Source organism: Ostrea edulis, chromosome 8, assembly GCF_947568905.1.
Source record: "Ostrea edulis chromosome 8, xbOstEdul1.1, whole genome shotgun sequence".
NCBI classification, from domain to species: domain Eukaryota; kingdom Metazoa; phylum Mollusca; class Bivalvia; order Ostreida; family Ostreidae; genus Ostrea; species Ostrea edulis.
In genome coordinates, this window is record NC_079171.1 from 56,549,710 (window position 1) to 56,562,486 (window position 12,777).

Sequence of the window (12,777 nt, forward strand, 5' to 3'; positions counted from 1 at the left end):
ATTTAGATCTAAAACTTCATAGTTATTTCGGATTTCAAACATTTCGGTTGAGCATCACTGAAGAGACATTATTTGTCGAAATGCGCATCTGGTGCATCAAAATTGGTACTGTATAAGTTTTACATTATGACCCCTGGGTCGAGGCCTCTGCTGGTGGACTGTTAGTCCCCGAGGGTCTCTACAGCCCAGTAGCTAAGTACTTCGTTACTAGCTTGAAAATACGGATGTATATTTAATTGCTGTTAGAAAATTTAGAAATTCATTTCAAAATTAAGGATTATCTCCCTCATGCATAGCTCTTATCCTTGGACGAATTTGGCTCCACTTGTTTGGCACGCTGTTTTTGGCTATATTTAGATCTAAAACTTCATAGTTATTTCGGATTTCAAACATTTCGGTTGAGCATCACTGAAGAGACATTATTTGTCGAAATGCGCATCTGGTGCATCAAAATTGGTACCGTATAAGTTTTACATACTAAATTCTTATTCATATCAAAATCGCAATTCATAGAACGTAGGAAAAAATGAATTAGAAAGGAAGATTTTGGTCTTACTCCTGAGTTCTTGCATAAAACACAGTCCTGGTCTTCTTCATTAAACATACGTCTGAGTAAGTCGAGAAATAGTCGCGGTTTCCTCCATAGCACAGACATACAGATTAGTACAAAATTTAAGCCAATGTTTCTGTTGTTGGTTTTGCCTGTACTTTTAGCAGGTGGAACTGACCGTGAATATTTCCTCGACGCTCTTGTTCTTGACCAGTGAAAATCACAACTCTGCATTTATCATACCTGATAAATCAAATGAGTATTCAAAAAAATTTATAAAACCTTAATTTCTTAGATTGTGAAGAAGGTTATCACGGAACAAACTGTTCAGAGGAATGTGGGATGTGTAAGATAGGAACACATTGCGACAGCACGATTGGAATCTGTCTGTCTGGATGTCAAGATAGATGGAGTGGAGTCAAATGTGATGGTACGTCCTAAAATGTTCAGTAATTTTGTTCTGAATCTAACTGCATGACATATTTGTAGAACAATTAAGTACCTAGATGCTGTCCGGGTAGCACAGAGGTAGCGCTCTCGCTTCTCCCCGCTGCGACCTGAATCGATTTCTGTGATCGGCAGTGGTTGTTTGTGAGAGGGTGTGGTGATTTCCCGCTCAGACACGTAGGCACCTTGGGAACTTTGGCTTCCTCCTACGTAATGACCCCATAACGCCAACTTCCGTTCATCAAAGGACCACGATGGAAATAACTTTGGAGATTCCACGGGTTATCCTTAGTATTCATGTATAGATGTATCTACTCAATAAACATTCTTTTACATGCAGTAATGGTTCCAGATGATTTCACCTTCCATAGATAGCCTAAAAATCGATGACCGTTCTACTGATCCTACACTGCGGGACCGTGTGTATTGAATCCAGCATCACTCTTTAGCGAGTTACTGAAATGTGGCCCACTATCTATATTTTGGTTGTAAATATGCGTCCCATTTGTGAATATTTTACTCTCATAGAGGCGTCACAAGCTTTTCCTCGGTTCTAGTTCAGATACTTAAAAAATACACAATAATCACCATCTTTTCTTAATGAACGTATTAGCTATAGAGTTAGAACATGGAACGTCTGAGAAATCTAGGCACGTTTTATCAGATATATGTATGGATATATAACTCCGTTTACTCGACCAAGATATAGGGCTCATGACGGGTGTGACCGGTCGACAGGGGATGCTTATTCCTCCTAGGCACCTGATCCAGCCTCTGGTATATCCAGGGGTCCAAGTTTGCCAAACTATCTAATTTGTGTTGCTTATAGGAGTTATGAGATTGATCACTGTTCATTATCTTTACCTTTCATGTATCATACATCAAATCACAGCGAGATTTGAACTCTGAATTTTTTTCAAACAAAAGACATTTTTATCATTCTGAGAAAAGAAAGTCATATAAAATAATTGAGATTTGTATTTTTATCGCTCTTTTGATGGTGTTGTGTACGTCATATGATATTTTTTAACAATCTATTAAACAAACTTTTGATGCAGATATCCATCTTAAAGGTATCCCCCCCCCCCCCCCCCCCTGCGAACTTCGCTGTATAGTTAATGTTAGATCATCAGACACATTCATCATAGTTCTTAACAGGCAATCTATCATTGTATCAAGTGAAATATTGAATTCAGTCTAAAATCTAATCTTATAAAATTGTAATTAATACAGCAAAATAACTCTGATCTCATAATAATTCATTACTCTGATGTGGAGATAGAACGAATGGGGAGTTTTTCATTTCATGAACGATATTTCGCGCTTGCAAGTACAGTCAACCACAGTTAAAGCGAAACTCCAGGGCGAAAAATATTTCATTATAACCAAACTTCCTTATATCCAATAATTTTGAAGGTAATTTCCTCTCTTAGAGAAGTAAATATCATTTCGTAATAAGCGTTAATGCGTTCTGTGTTTGTTATAAGAAGTAAATATCATTTCGTAATAAGCGTTAATGCGTTCTGTGTTTGTTATAAGAAGTAAATATCATTTCGTAATAAGCATTAATGCGTTCTGTGTTATAAGAAGTAAATATCATTTCGTAATAAGCGTTAATGCGTTCTGTGTTTGTTATAAGAAGTAAATATCATTTCGTAATAAGCGTTAATGCGTTCTGTGTTTGTTATAAGAAGTAAATATCATTTCGTAATAAGCGTTAATGCGTTCTGTGTTTGTTATAAGAAGTAAATATCATTTCGTAATAAGCGTTAATGCGTTCTGTGTTTGTTATAAGCCTGTGTTAATGTATATATTTCTTTTTTTCTGCAAATAATGTTTCTCATATACATGCTTGATATCTATATCCGAAAGTTGACGTGACTTCAATATCATAACAGAGTGTGAAAGCGGATTATATGGAGTTCACTGCGAGGAAAATTGTGGTCACTGTGCACCCGGTACTTTCTGCAACCAAACGGGAGTTTGTATGTATGGATGTCAGGCCCGCTGGGACGGACCAATGTGCGATGGTATAGTACTATGGTAGAGTTCAATCAGTTATACTTAAGTGCATTTATCAAACTTTAAAGATTTAAAATATTCTTATAAGCAGATGTTAAATTTGGTGACCAGTAACAATTTAAAAACTAGTTTTTACATTTCATAGTTTGCAAAAACGGATACTATGGCTCGAACTGTTTGCAAGAGTGCGGGAAGTGTAAATTAAACTCCCAGTGCCACAACGTATCAGGTGTTTGTCTGGATGGCTGCCAGGAGAAATGGGAAGGATCTAAATGTGATGGTAAATTTTGTCCATAATTATAGAGCTTGTATTGTGCGATTGTTTAAGTTTTGGGTGAGGTGATTAACTAAATTGTAAATTATGATAATTTACATAACGTAAAGTACATATATTGTCCGCTTTTCCATTGTGTTTAATCAACTCACATACCCAAGAAACTAGACAGTGATTCCTGACATTTCTATTTGAATAAAATTGAAAATATAAAATATACATATAAATAGGTCTGCCTAATTGATATGAATTGAAATGCCCGTGTTATTCCAAATTATATTACATTGTATCTACATGTAGTCCCCGCCCATTTACATTATTCATTTGCATGAAAGTGAGAAATTTACACCCAGTTGTGTACCAGTATATGGGGCGAATCAACAAACTGAAGCTACATTTGCCGGAACAAAGGTGGTATTTAGAATAGCGCGGTATTTAGAATACCGAGGACGCACGGCGAGACATTGGGGTATAAATGTGATGGTTAGAATACCGAGGACGCACGGCGAGACATTGGGGTATAAATATGATGGTTAGAATACCGAGGACGCACGGCGAGACATTGCGGTATAAATATGATGGTTAGAATAACGATGACACACGACAGGACAAATACGATATCTGTCAACTGTGGCTGATTTACAAATGGTGGATAGAAAATAGCATTCTAACCAAGTGATAAACAATTCTATAGACTCTGTGACAACTTATGAGTTATCTAATTATTTCATCTGTGGTCGAAGATCAATACACATATGTATACATACACAATTTGACCCTTGTCCACGTCTGTGTGTGTCACTGTGTGTGGTTTTGTTGGACATCACATTGAAAATCAGCAGAGCGGATAAATACATTGCACTGGCCCTATATAACCTATCAGCATGAAACTAAACACCCTGGAAAATAGTACACTATACTATCTCACCATTTTCGTCACCAACATATTTGTATTCTATTCCGGAAGGTGTCATGACGTCACGAAGTGACCCAAGTCGTAACTATATAGAGAACAACGATCAGCTATATAGTTTTGAATCGTAGTAAAATAGAAGCAAAATTTCTTGTTTTCCTGGATATCCCTTAGAGATCGAGGAATGTTATTTTGAAATATAAAAGGCGAAACGTTAAACATCCTGGAAAATACGTACTTTATTTACATGCAGCCGAATACCAGTATATCGCTCTGCGCAGTTAACTTCGTAATGCATTATGGGAAGAAAAATTTATAACTAACTTGTAGTTTTTTTTTTCTATCATAGCTTGTGAAAAGGGTCGTTATGGAGTGAACTGTGAGAATGTCTGTGGGAAGTGTAAAACGGGAGACTACTGTAATAACATTACGGGAGTCTGTCCAGACGTGTGCCAAGACCATTGGACCGGATCTAAATGCGACGGTAAATTTTCTCAACATTTGAACAGTACATGTATGTTAAAAAATATACTGTGAATAGGATTAGTTTGAATGGTTCGATTTTTGTCATTAATTACACTGTATTTTGTGTTTCTTGTTTAGGCCTTTACACTTGTTGACAATTTTTCCCCAATTCGAAAGCCACAGGACCCTTTTGAAAAATGTTAAAAAATCACTGATTCAGTGTTTTTGATTTTGCCTTGACCTGCAAAAAAACAGATTACTTACAAGACTTATACCAAAAATCTATAACTGTCGATTTTACGCTCGTAGAATTGTGGAAGGAGAGAGAATCCCTATTTTTGAATTATCATAAAACTAATATAGATTGATTGATTGTATATTGTTTAACAATCAAACAATAAATCTATATTATTTTTATAATCCAGAAAATCAGTTTTTCAGAATTGTTTTTACGTATTTTTCCCGTGGGGATCCGGGTTAGAATAGGTCCTCAGCACGCCTTGCTTGTTGTAAGAGGCGACTAAATGGGGCGGTCCTTCGGATGAGACCGCAAAATCCAGCAAGTGTTGCACGATAATGGACCCTCCCTGCTCAAAAGCCGAGCATGAGCTTTAAATTCTGGAACCCTTCACCGGCAATGGTGACGTCTCCATATGAGTGAAAGATTTTCGAGAGGGACGTTAAACAATATTCAATCAATCATATTTTTCTAGCTAAAAACGTGTTGAATTTCTCTAATGTCTTCAGTGATCTGTGTAATAGAATATATGTCATAAATAAGATTTAATTTTCTTTTCTGACATAGTTTGTGAAAAGGGTCGCTATGGAGTGAACTGTGGGAATGTATGCGGAAATTGTAAATCCGGAGACTACTGTAATAACATCACTGGAGTCTGTCCAGACGTGTGCCAAGAACATTGGACCGGATCTAAATGTGACGGTAAAATTTCTCAACATTTGAACAGTACATGAATGTTAAAAAATATTCACACGATTAGTTTAAATGGTTCGATTTTTGTCACTAATTACACTGTATTTTTGTTTGTTGTTTAGGTCTTTACACTTGTTGACAATTTTTTCCCCAATTCGAAAGCCACAGGACCCTTTTTAAAAAAATTATAAAAAATCACTGATTCAATGTTTTTGATTTTGCCTGGACCTGCAAAAAACAAATTACTTACAAGACTTATACCAAAAATCTATAACTGTCATTTTACGCTCGTAGAATTGTGGAAGGAGAGAGAATCCCTATTTTTGGATTATCATAAAACTAATATAGATTGATTGATTTTATATTGTTTAACAATCAATCAATAAATCTATATCATTTTTATAATAATCTAGAAAATCAGTTTTTATGCCCCCCTTCAAAAAAGAGGGGCATATTGGTTTGCACCTGTCGGTCGGTCGGTCGGTGGACCACATGTTGTCCGCTCAATATGTTGAGAACCATTCACTTGATAATCATGATATTTCATATGTGGGTTGGTTATGAAAAGAAGAGGACCCCTATAGCTTTTCAGGTCAAAAGGTTAAAAGTCAAGGGTCAGCCTACTCTGGACATAGGAATATACTGTCCGCTCAATATCTTGAAAACCCTTGGCTTGACAGACACCAAACTTGGTACACTGGTGCATCTTAAGGAGTTAATGACCCCTATTGGTTTTGAGTTCACCTGATCAAAGGTCAAGGGTCAAACTGGACAGGGATATATTGACCACTCAATGTCTCGAGAATCCTTTGCTTGACAGACATTGAACTTGGTACACTGGTTTATCTTTAGAAGAAGATGACCCCTATTGAATTTGATGTCACATGGTCAAGGGTCAAACTGGACATAGGAATATACTGTCTCTTCAATATCTTGAGAACCCTTTGCTTGACAGACATCAAACTCGGTACACTGGTTCATGTTAAGGAGTAGATGACCCCTATTGATCTTGAGGTCACCTGGATAAAGGTCAAGAGTCAAACTGGACATTCGAATATACTGTCTGCTCAATATCTTGAGAACCCTTTGCTTGACAGATATCAAACGTAGTACACTGGTACATCATCAGGAGAAGATTACCCCTATCGAATTTTAGGTGATATGGTCAAAGGTCAAGGGTCAAACTGGACATAGGAATATACTGTCTGTTCAATATCTTGAGAACCCTTTGCTCGACAGACATCAAACTTGGTACACTGGTACATCTTCAGGAGAAGATGAATCCTATTGATTTTGAGGTCACATGGTCAAAGATCAAGGGTCAAACTGGACATAGGAAATTAGGAATATAATGTCTGTTCAATATCTTGAGAACCCTTTGCTTGACAGACATCAAATTTGGTACACCTTCCGGAGTTGATGACCCCTATTGATTTTTAGGTCTCATGGTCAATCCACACTTGACATAGGAAGATATTGTCTGCTCAATATTTTGAATTGATAATACTACTCTCAATTAAATGATGTGTGTGTATAACCCTTTTCAATTTTGCACCATGGGGGCATATGTGTTTTACAAACATCTCTTGTTCAGAATTGTTTTTACGTATTTTTCCCGTGGGGATCCGGGTTAAAATAGGTCCTCAGTATGCCTTGCTTGTCGTAAGAGGTGAAAAAATGAGGCGTTCCTTCGGATGAGACCGCAAAAAAACAAGGTCCCGTTTCACAGCAAGTGTTGCACGATAATGATCCCTCCCTGCTCAAAGGTCGAGTATAGACTTTAAATTTTGAAGCCCTTCACCGGCAGTGTTGACGTCTCCATATGAGTGAAAGATTTTCGAGAGGGACGTTAAACAATATTCAATCAATCATATTTTTCTAGCTAAAAACGTGTTGAATTTCTCTAATGTCTTCAATGACCTGTGTAATAGAATATGTCATAAATAAGATTTAATTTTCTTTTCTGACATAGCTTGTGAAAAGGGTCGCTATGGAGTGAACTGTGGGAATGTATGCGGAAATTGTAAATCCGGAGACTACTGTAATAACATTACTGGAGTCTGTCCAGACGTGTGTCAAGAACATTGGACCGGATCTAAATGTGACGGTAAAATTTCTCAACATTTGAACAGTACACGTTAACAAACATATATCTGTAGTATAGGTTTGAATGGTTAGATTTATTGTTAATTACGCTGTGTATACATGTATGTGTTTGTTATATTGGTCTATACAGTTATATCAGTGCTTTCATCTAGTCTGTATTCTCGTGGAGATCCAGGTTAGAATAGGTCCTCAGTACGCCTTGCTTGTCGTAAGAGGCGACTAAATGGGGCGGTTCTTCGGATGAGACCGCAAAAACCGAAGTCCCTTGTCACAGCAGGTGTTGCACGATAATGCTCCCTCCCTGCTCAAAGCCCGAGCATAGGCTTTAAATTTTGGAGCCCTTCACCGGCAGTGTTGACGTCTCCATATGAGTGAAAGATTTTCGAGAGGGAAGTTAAACAATATTCAATGAATCATATTTTTCTAGCTAAAAACGTGTTGACTTTCTCTAATGTCTTCAATGATCTGTGAAGACCGCCGCGGTGGCTGAGAGGTTAGATCGTTCGCCCCGCATGCGGAGGGTCGGGGTTCGAATCCTGGCCGCCACAGACCTAAGTCGTTAAAACAGGTAGTGACAGTTCCATCGCCAAACGCTTGGCATCAGGTGTGGATGTCACGGGTCCTCGGAGATGACCTTATAAGCGCCGAGCATAGGACTAACTTTGAAGCCCTTCACAGGTCTTGGTAACGTCTCCATATGAGTGAAAAATTCTCGAGCGAGACGTTAAACAAGATACAATCAATCAATCAATGATATGTGTAATAGAATATGTCATAAATAAGATTTAATTTTCTTTTGTGACATAGCTTGTGAAAAGGGTCGCTATGGAGTGAACTGTGAGAATGTCTGTGGGAAGTGTAAAACGGGAGACTACTGTAATAACATCACTGGAGTCTGTCCAGACGTGTGCCAAGAACATTGGACCGGATCTAAATGTGACGGTAAAATTTCTCAACATTTGAACAGACATGTATGTTAAAAAATATACTGTGAATAGGATTAGTTTGATTTGTTCGATTTTTGTCATTAATTACACTGTATTTTATGTTTGTTGTTTAGGTCTTTACATTTGTTGACAATTTTCCCCCAATTCGAAAGCCACAGGACCCTTTTGAAAAATGTTAAAAAATCACTGATTCAGTGTTTTTGATTTTGCCTGGACCTGCAAAAAACAAATTACTTACAAGACTTATACCAATAATCTATAACTGTCAATTTTACTCTCGTAGAATTGTGGAAGGAGAGATAATCCCTATTTTTGGATTATCATAAAACTAATATAGATTGATTGATTTTATATTGTTTAACAATCAATCAATAAATCTATATCATTTTTATAATAATGCAGAAAATCAGTTTTTCAGAATTGTTTTTACGTATTTTTCCCGTGGGGATCCTGGTTAGAATAGATCCTCAGTACGCCTTGCTTGTCGTAAGAGGCGACTAAATGGGGCGGTCCTTCGGATGAGACCGCAAAAACCAAGGTCCTGTGTCATAGCAGGTGTTGCACGATAATGGACCCTCTCTGCTCAAAGGTCAAGCATGGGCTTTAAATTTGGAAGCCCTTCACCGGCAGTGGTGACGTCTCCATATGAGTGAAAGATTTTCGAGAGGGACGTTAAACAATATTCAATCAATCATATTTTTCTAGCTAAAAACGTGTTGAATTTCTCTAATGTCTTCAATGATCTGTGTAATAGAATATGTCATAAATAAGATTTAATTTTCTTTTCTGACATAGCTTGTGAAAAGGGTCGCTATGGAGTGAACTGTGGGAATGTATGCGGAAATTGTAAATCCGGAGACTACTGTAATAACATTACTGGAGTCTGTCCAGACGTGTGTCAAGAACATTGGACCGGATCTAAATGCGACGGTAAAATTTCTCAACATTTGAACAGTACATGTTAACAAACATATATGTGTAGTATAGGTTTGAATGGTTAGATTTATTGTTAATTACGCTGTGTATACATGTATGTGTTTGTTATATTGGTCTATACAGTGCTTTCATCTAGTCTGTATTCCCGTGGAGATCCGGGTTAGAATAGGTCCTCAGTACGCCTTGCTTGTCGTAAGAGGCGACTAAATGGGGCAGTCCTTCGGATGGGACCGTAAAAACCGAGGTCCCGTGTCACAGCAGGTGTTGCACGATAAAGATCCCTCCCTGCTCAAAGGCCGTAAGCGCCGAGCATAGGCTTCAAATTTGCAGTTCATTCACCCCAGCAATGGTGACGTCTCCATATAAGGGGAAAACGAGAGGGACGTTAAACAATTAACCAATGCTACTGTCTGTACCTGCAAAACCAATGACTTATAAGATTTGTGCCAAAAATATGTAACTGTCAATTTCACGCTTGTAGAATTGTAGAAGGAGATATACTCCTCATTTTTTGGATTATTTTAAAACTAATATAGAATACCAGTTGCTCAGAGTTTGTTAATATTTTTCTAGCTGTAAGGGTGTTGGATTTCTCCAATGGTTTTAATGATACGTGTGATAGAATATGTCATAAGTAACAATAATTTCCATTTCTGTCATAGTTTGTGAAAAGGGTCGCTATGGAGTGAACTGTGGGAATGTCTGTGGGAAGTGTAAAACGGGAGACTACTGCAGTAACATTACTGGAGTCTGTCCAGACGTGTGTCAAGAACATTGGACCGGATCTAAATGCGACGGTAAAATTTCTCAACATTTGAACAAATTACTTGGAAGACTTATGCCAAAACTCTGTAACTGTCAATTTTACGCTCGTAAAATTGTGGAAGGAGAGGCAATCCCTATGTTTGGATTATGTTTGAATTAATATAGAATTCCAGTTCAGTCCAATTTAGAATTTTTTTTACATACATTGTATTTGAATTTCTCCAATGTCCTCATTGATCTGTGTGATAGAATATTCAATGCGCCTTAAATAACATTATTTTTCTTATCTGACATAGCTTGTGAAAATAGTCGTTATGGAGTGAATTGTGAGAATGTCTGTGGGAAGTGTAAAACAGGAGACCACTGCAGTAACATCACTGGAGTCTGTCCAGACGTGTGTCAAGAACATTGGACCGGATCTAAATGCGACGGTAAAATTTAAGAAAAATTTAAGACCTAGGGTTGTGTATTAGAATAAGTTTGATTTCTTGCTTTTTAGGTCACCTGAGTAACCTCAGGTGACCTATTGCAATTGGTTTTAGTCCGTCGTGCATGCGTCGTGCGTTAACAATTGAACATTTTAAACTTCTTTTTGATAACTACTTGTCCAATTCTTTTTATATTTGGCATGACACATCTTTGGGACAAGGGGGAGATAAATTGTAAATTTCAGGAATCCAGCAAACTGCCCAAAAATGACAAATTTTCAAAAATATTCTTCTCTACAATGCACACGTGTAGGAAAAACTAAATGCGTAGTGATGTAGAGCAGGAAGGCCTCTACTAAAATTGTAACTTTCATGATCCCCGGGGTAGGTGTTTTGACCCCAGGGCGGGGCCTAACATGGTATATAGTATTTATGTGTAAAACATTTAAATAACATCTTCTTTAGTGTTATTGATATTAAATTAAAACTAAATGGATATCTAGAAAAAGCAGGTGGTCCTTTATCAAAATTATAAATCTGATGATCCCAGGGGTAGGGGTTTTGGTATCAGGGTGGAGGCAAAATTACTAAATTTGTGAACAATAGACATTTTTAATTTCTTCTTGATAATTATGATTCCAATTCTTTTCAAATTTGTTATGAAGCTTTTGTGGGCCAAGGGGGACATAAATTGTAAATTTCAGGATTCCTGCACCCCTGGGAATGAGGCAAAATTGACCAATTTTCAAAAAAAAGAATAACTAAATGCATAGTGATGTAGAGCAGGAAGGCCTCTACCAAAATTGTAACTTTCATGATCCCCGGGGTAGGGGTTCTGACCCCAGGGCGGGGCCAAACTTACTATATAGTGTTTATGTGTAAAACATTTAAATAACATCTTCTTTAGCGTTATTGATACGAAATTGAAACGAAATGGATATATAGCAGGTAGTCCTTTACCAAAAATTGTAAATTTCATGATTTCCGGGGTAGAGGTTCTGACCCCAGGGTGGGGTCAATCTTACTATATAGTGTTTATGTGTATAACACTTAGATAACATCTTCTTTAGTGTTATTGATACTAAATTGAAAGTAATGGATATTTAGAAAGAGCAGGTAGTCCTCTACCAAAATTGTAAATTTGATGATCCCCGGGGTAGGGGTTCTGACCCTAGGGTGGGGCCAAACTTAGTATACAGTAATTATATGTAAGTTTGTTGATACTGTATAAAATTTAAATTCATACATAGGAATAGCAGAAAAGGATGTACAAAAAATGGTAATTTTACACATCATATTCTATACTGTTGCTGAGCATTAGAATTTAGCTTAGATATTCAGAACAGTAAAAAAAAAAATCTAGATTTCATAGCCCTTTGGAGTAATGATACTTTTTTCACTAGTACTCAGGTGACCGATAAAGCTTGTGGGCCTCTTGTTTATGTCTGTCATGTCTTTGCCTTTCGTTTTCTATCTAAACTGGTTCAGACACAATAGTGTACATGTATCACCGTGTTCATTTTGTCATACGCTGTAAAACAAATTAAATAACTATATAATTAACTGACTTACGACCATTTGCCTAAGAAAAGAGCCCCTGTCAATTAAAGGCCCGAAGAATTGGAGAAGGGATGGGCAACTCCGAATGTGCTGAATGAATTCAAAGTTGTATAAAAATCATTCATTCATTGCTTGTAATAGTTTCTTACATGTCTGATTGGTAACAGAACGCAGATAAAACAGTTTTGAGAAGAAATATTTAGCTAGCCAAGTTGTGAAATCATTCTTCATTTTCATAGCGTGTGAAGATGGATTTTATGGCAAGGACTGTGATTCAAAGTGTGGACGATGTGCAAACGGACTCGCATGTGACACTGTAATGGGTGTATGTTTAAATGGGTGTCAGGGACACTGGGATGGTGCACGGTGTGACGGTAAGTAAGATTTTCAATCTTCCATAAAATGAAAATCAAAAGGTTACCAAAATAAAATT

General features: G+C 37.2%; 1 protein-coding gene across 1 annotated transcript in view; it reads left to right on the forward strand.

Annotated features, from left to right (window-relative positions):
• The window catches only part of LOC125663384 (multiple epidermal growth factor-like domains protein 10), a 43,106-nt gene that overhangs the window by 21,874 nt on the left and 8,455 nt on the right, over nucleotides 1–12,777 (forward strand). The window contains exons 9-19 of the mRNA XM_056146501.1: nucleotides 846–980; nucleotides 2,896–3,027; nucleotides 3,165–3,299; nucleotides 4,556–4,690; nucleotides 5,477–5,611; nucleotides 7,575–7,709; nucleotides 8,516–8,650; nucleotides 9,451–9,585; nucleotides 10,254–10,388; nucleotides 10,653–10,787; nucleotides 12,584–12,718. Of these exons, the coding sequence (XP_056002476.1) occupies nucleotides 846–980; nucleotides 2,896–3,027; nucleotides 3,165–3,299; nucleotides 4,556–4,690; nucleotides 5,477–5,611; nucleotides 7,575–7,709; nucleotides 8,516–8,650; nucleotides 9,451–9,585; nucleotides 10,254–10,388; nucleotides 10,653–10,787; nucleotides 12,584–12,718 (1,482 nt within the window). The remainder of the gene's footprint in view (nucleotides 1–845; nucleotides 981–2,895; nucleotides 3,028–3,164; nucleotides 3,300–4,555; nucleotides 4,691–5,476; nucleotides 5,612–7,574; nucleotides 7,710–8,515; nucleotides 8,651–9,450; nucleotides 9,586–10,253; nucleotides 10,389–10,652; nucleotides 10,788–12,583; nucleotides 12,719–12,777) is intronic.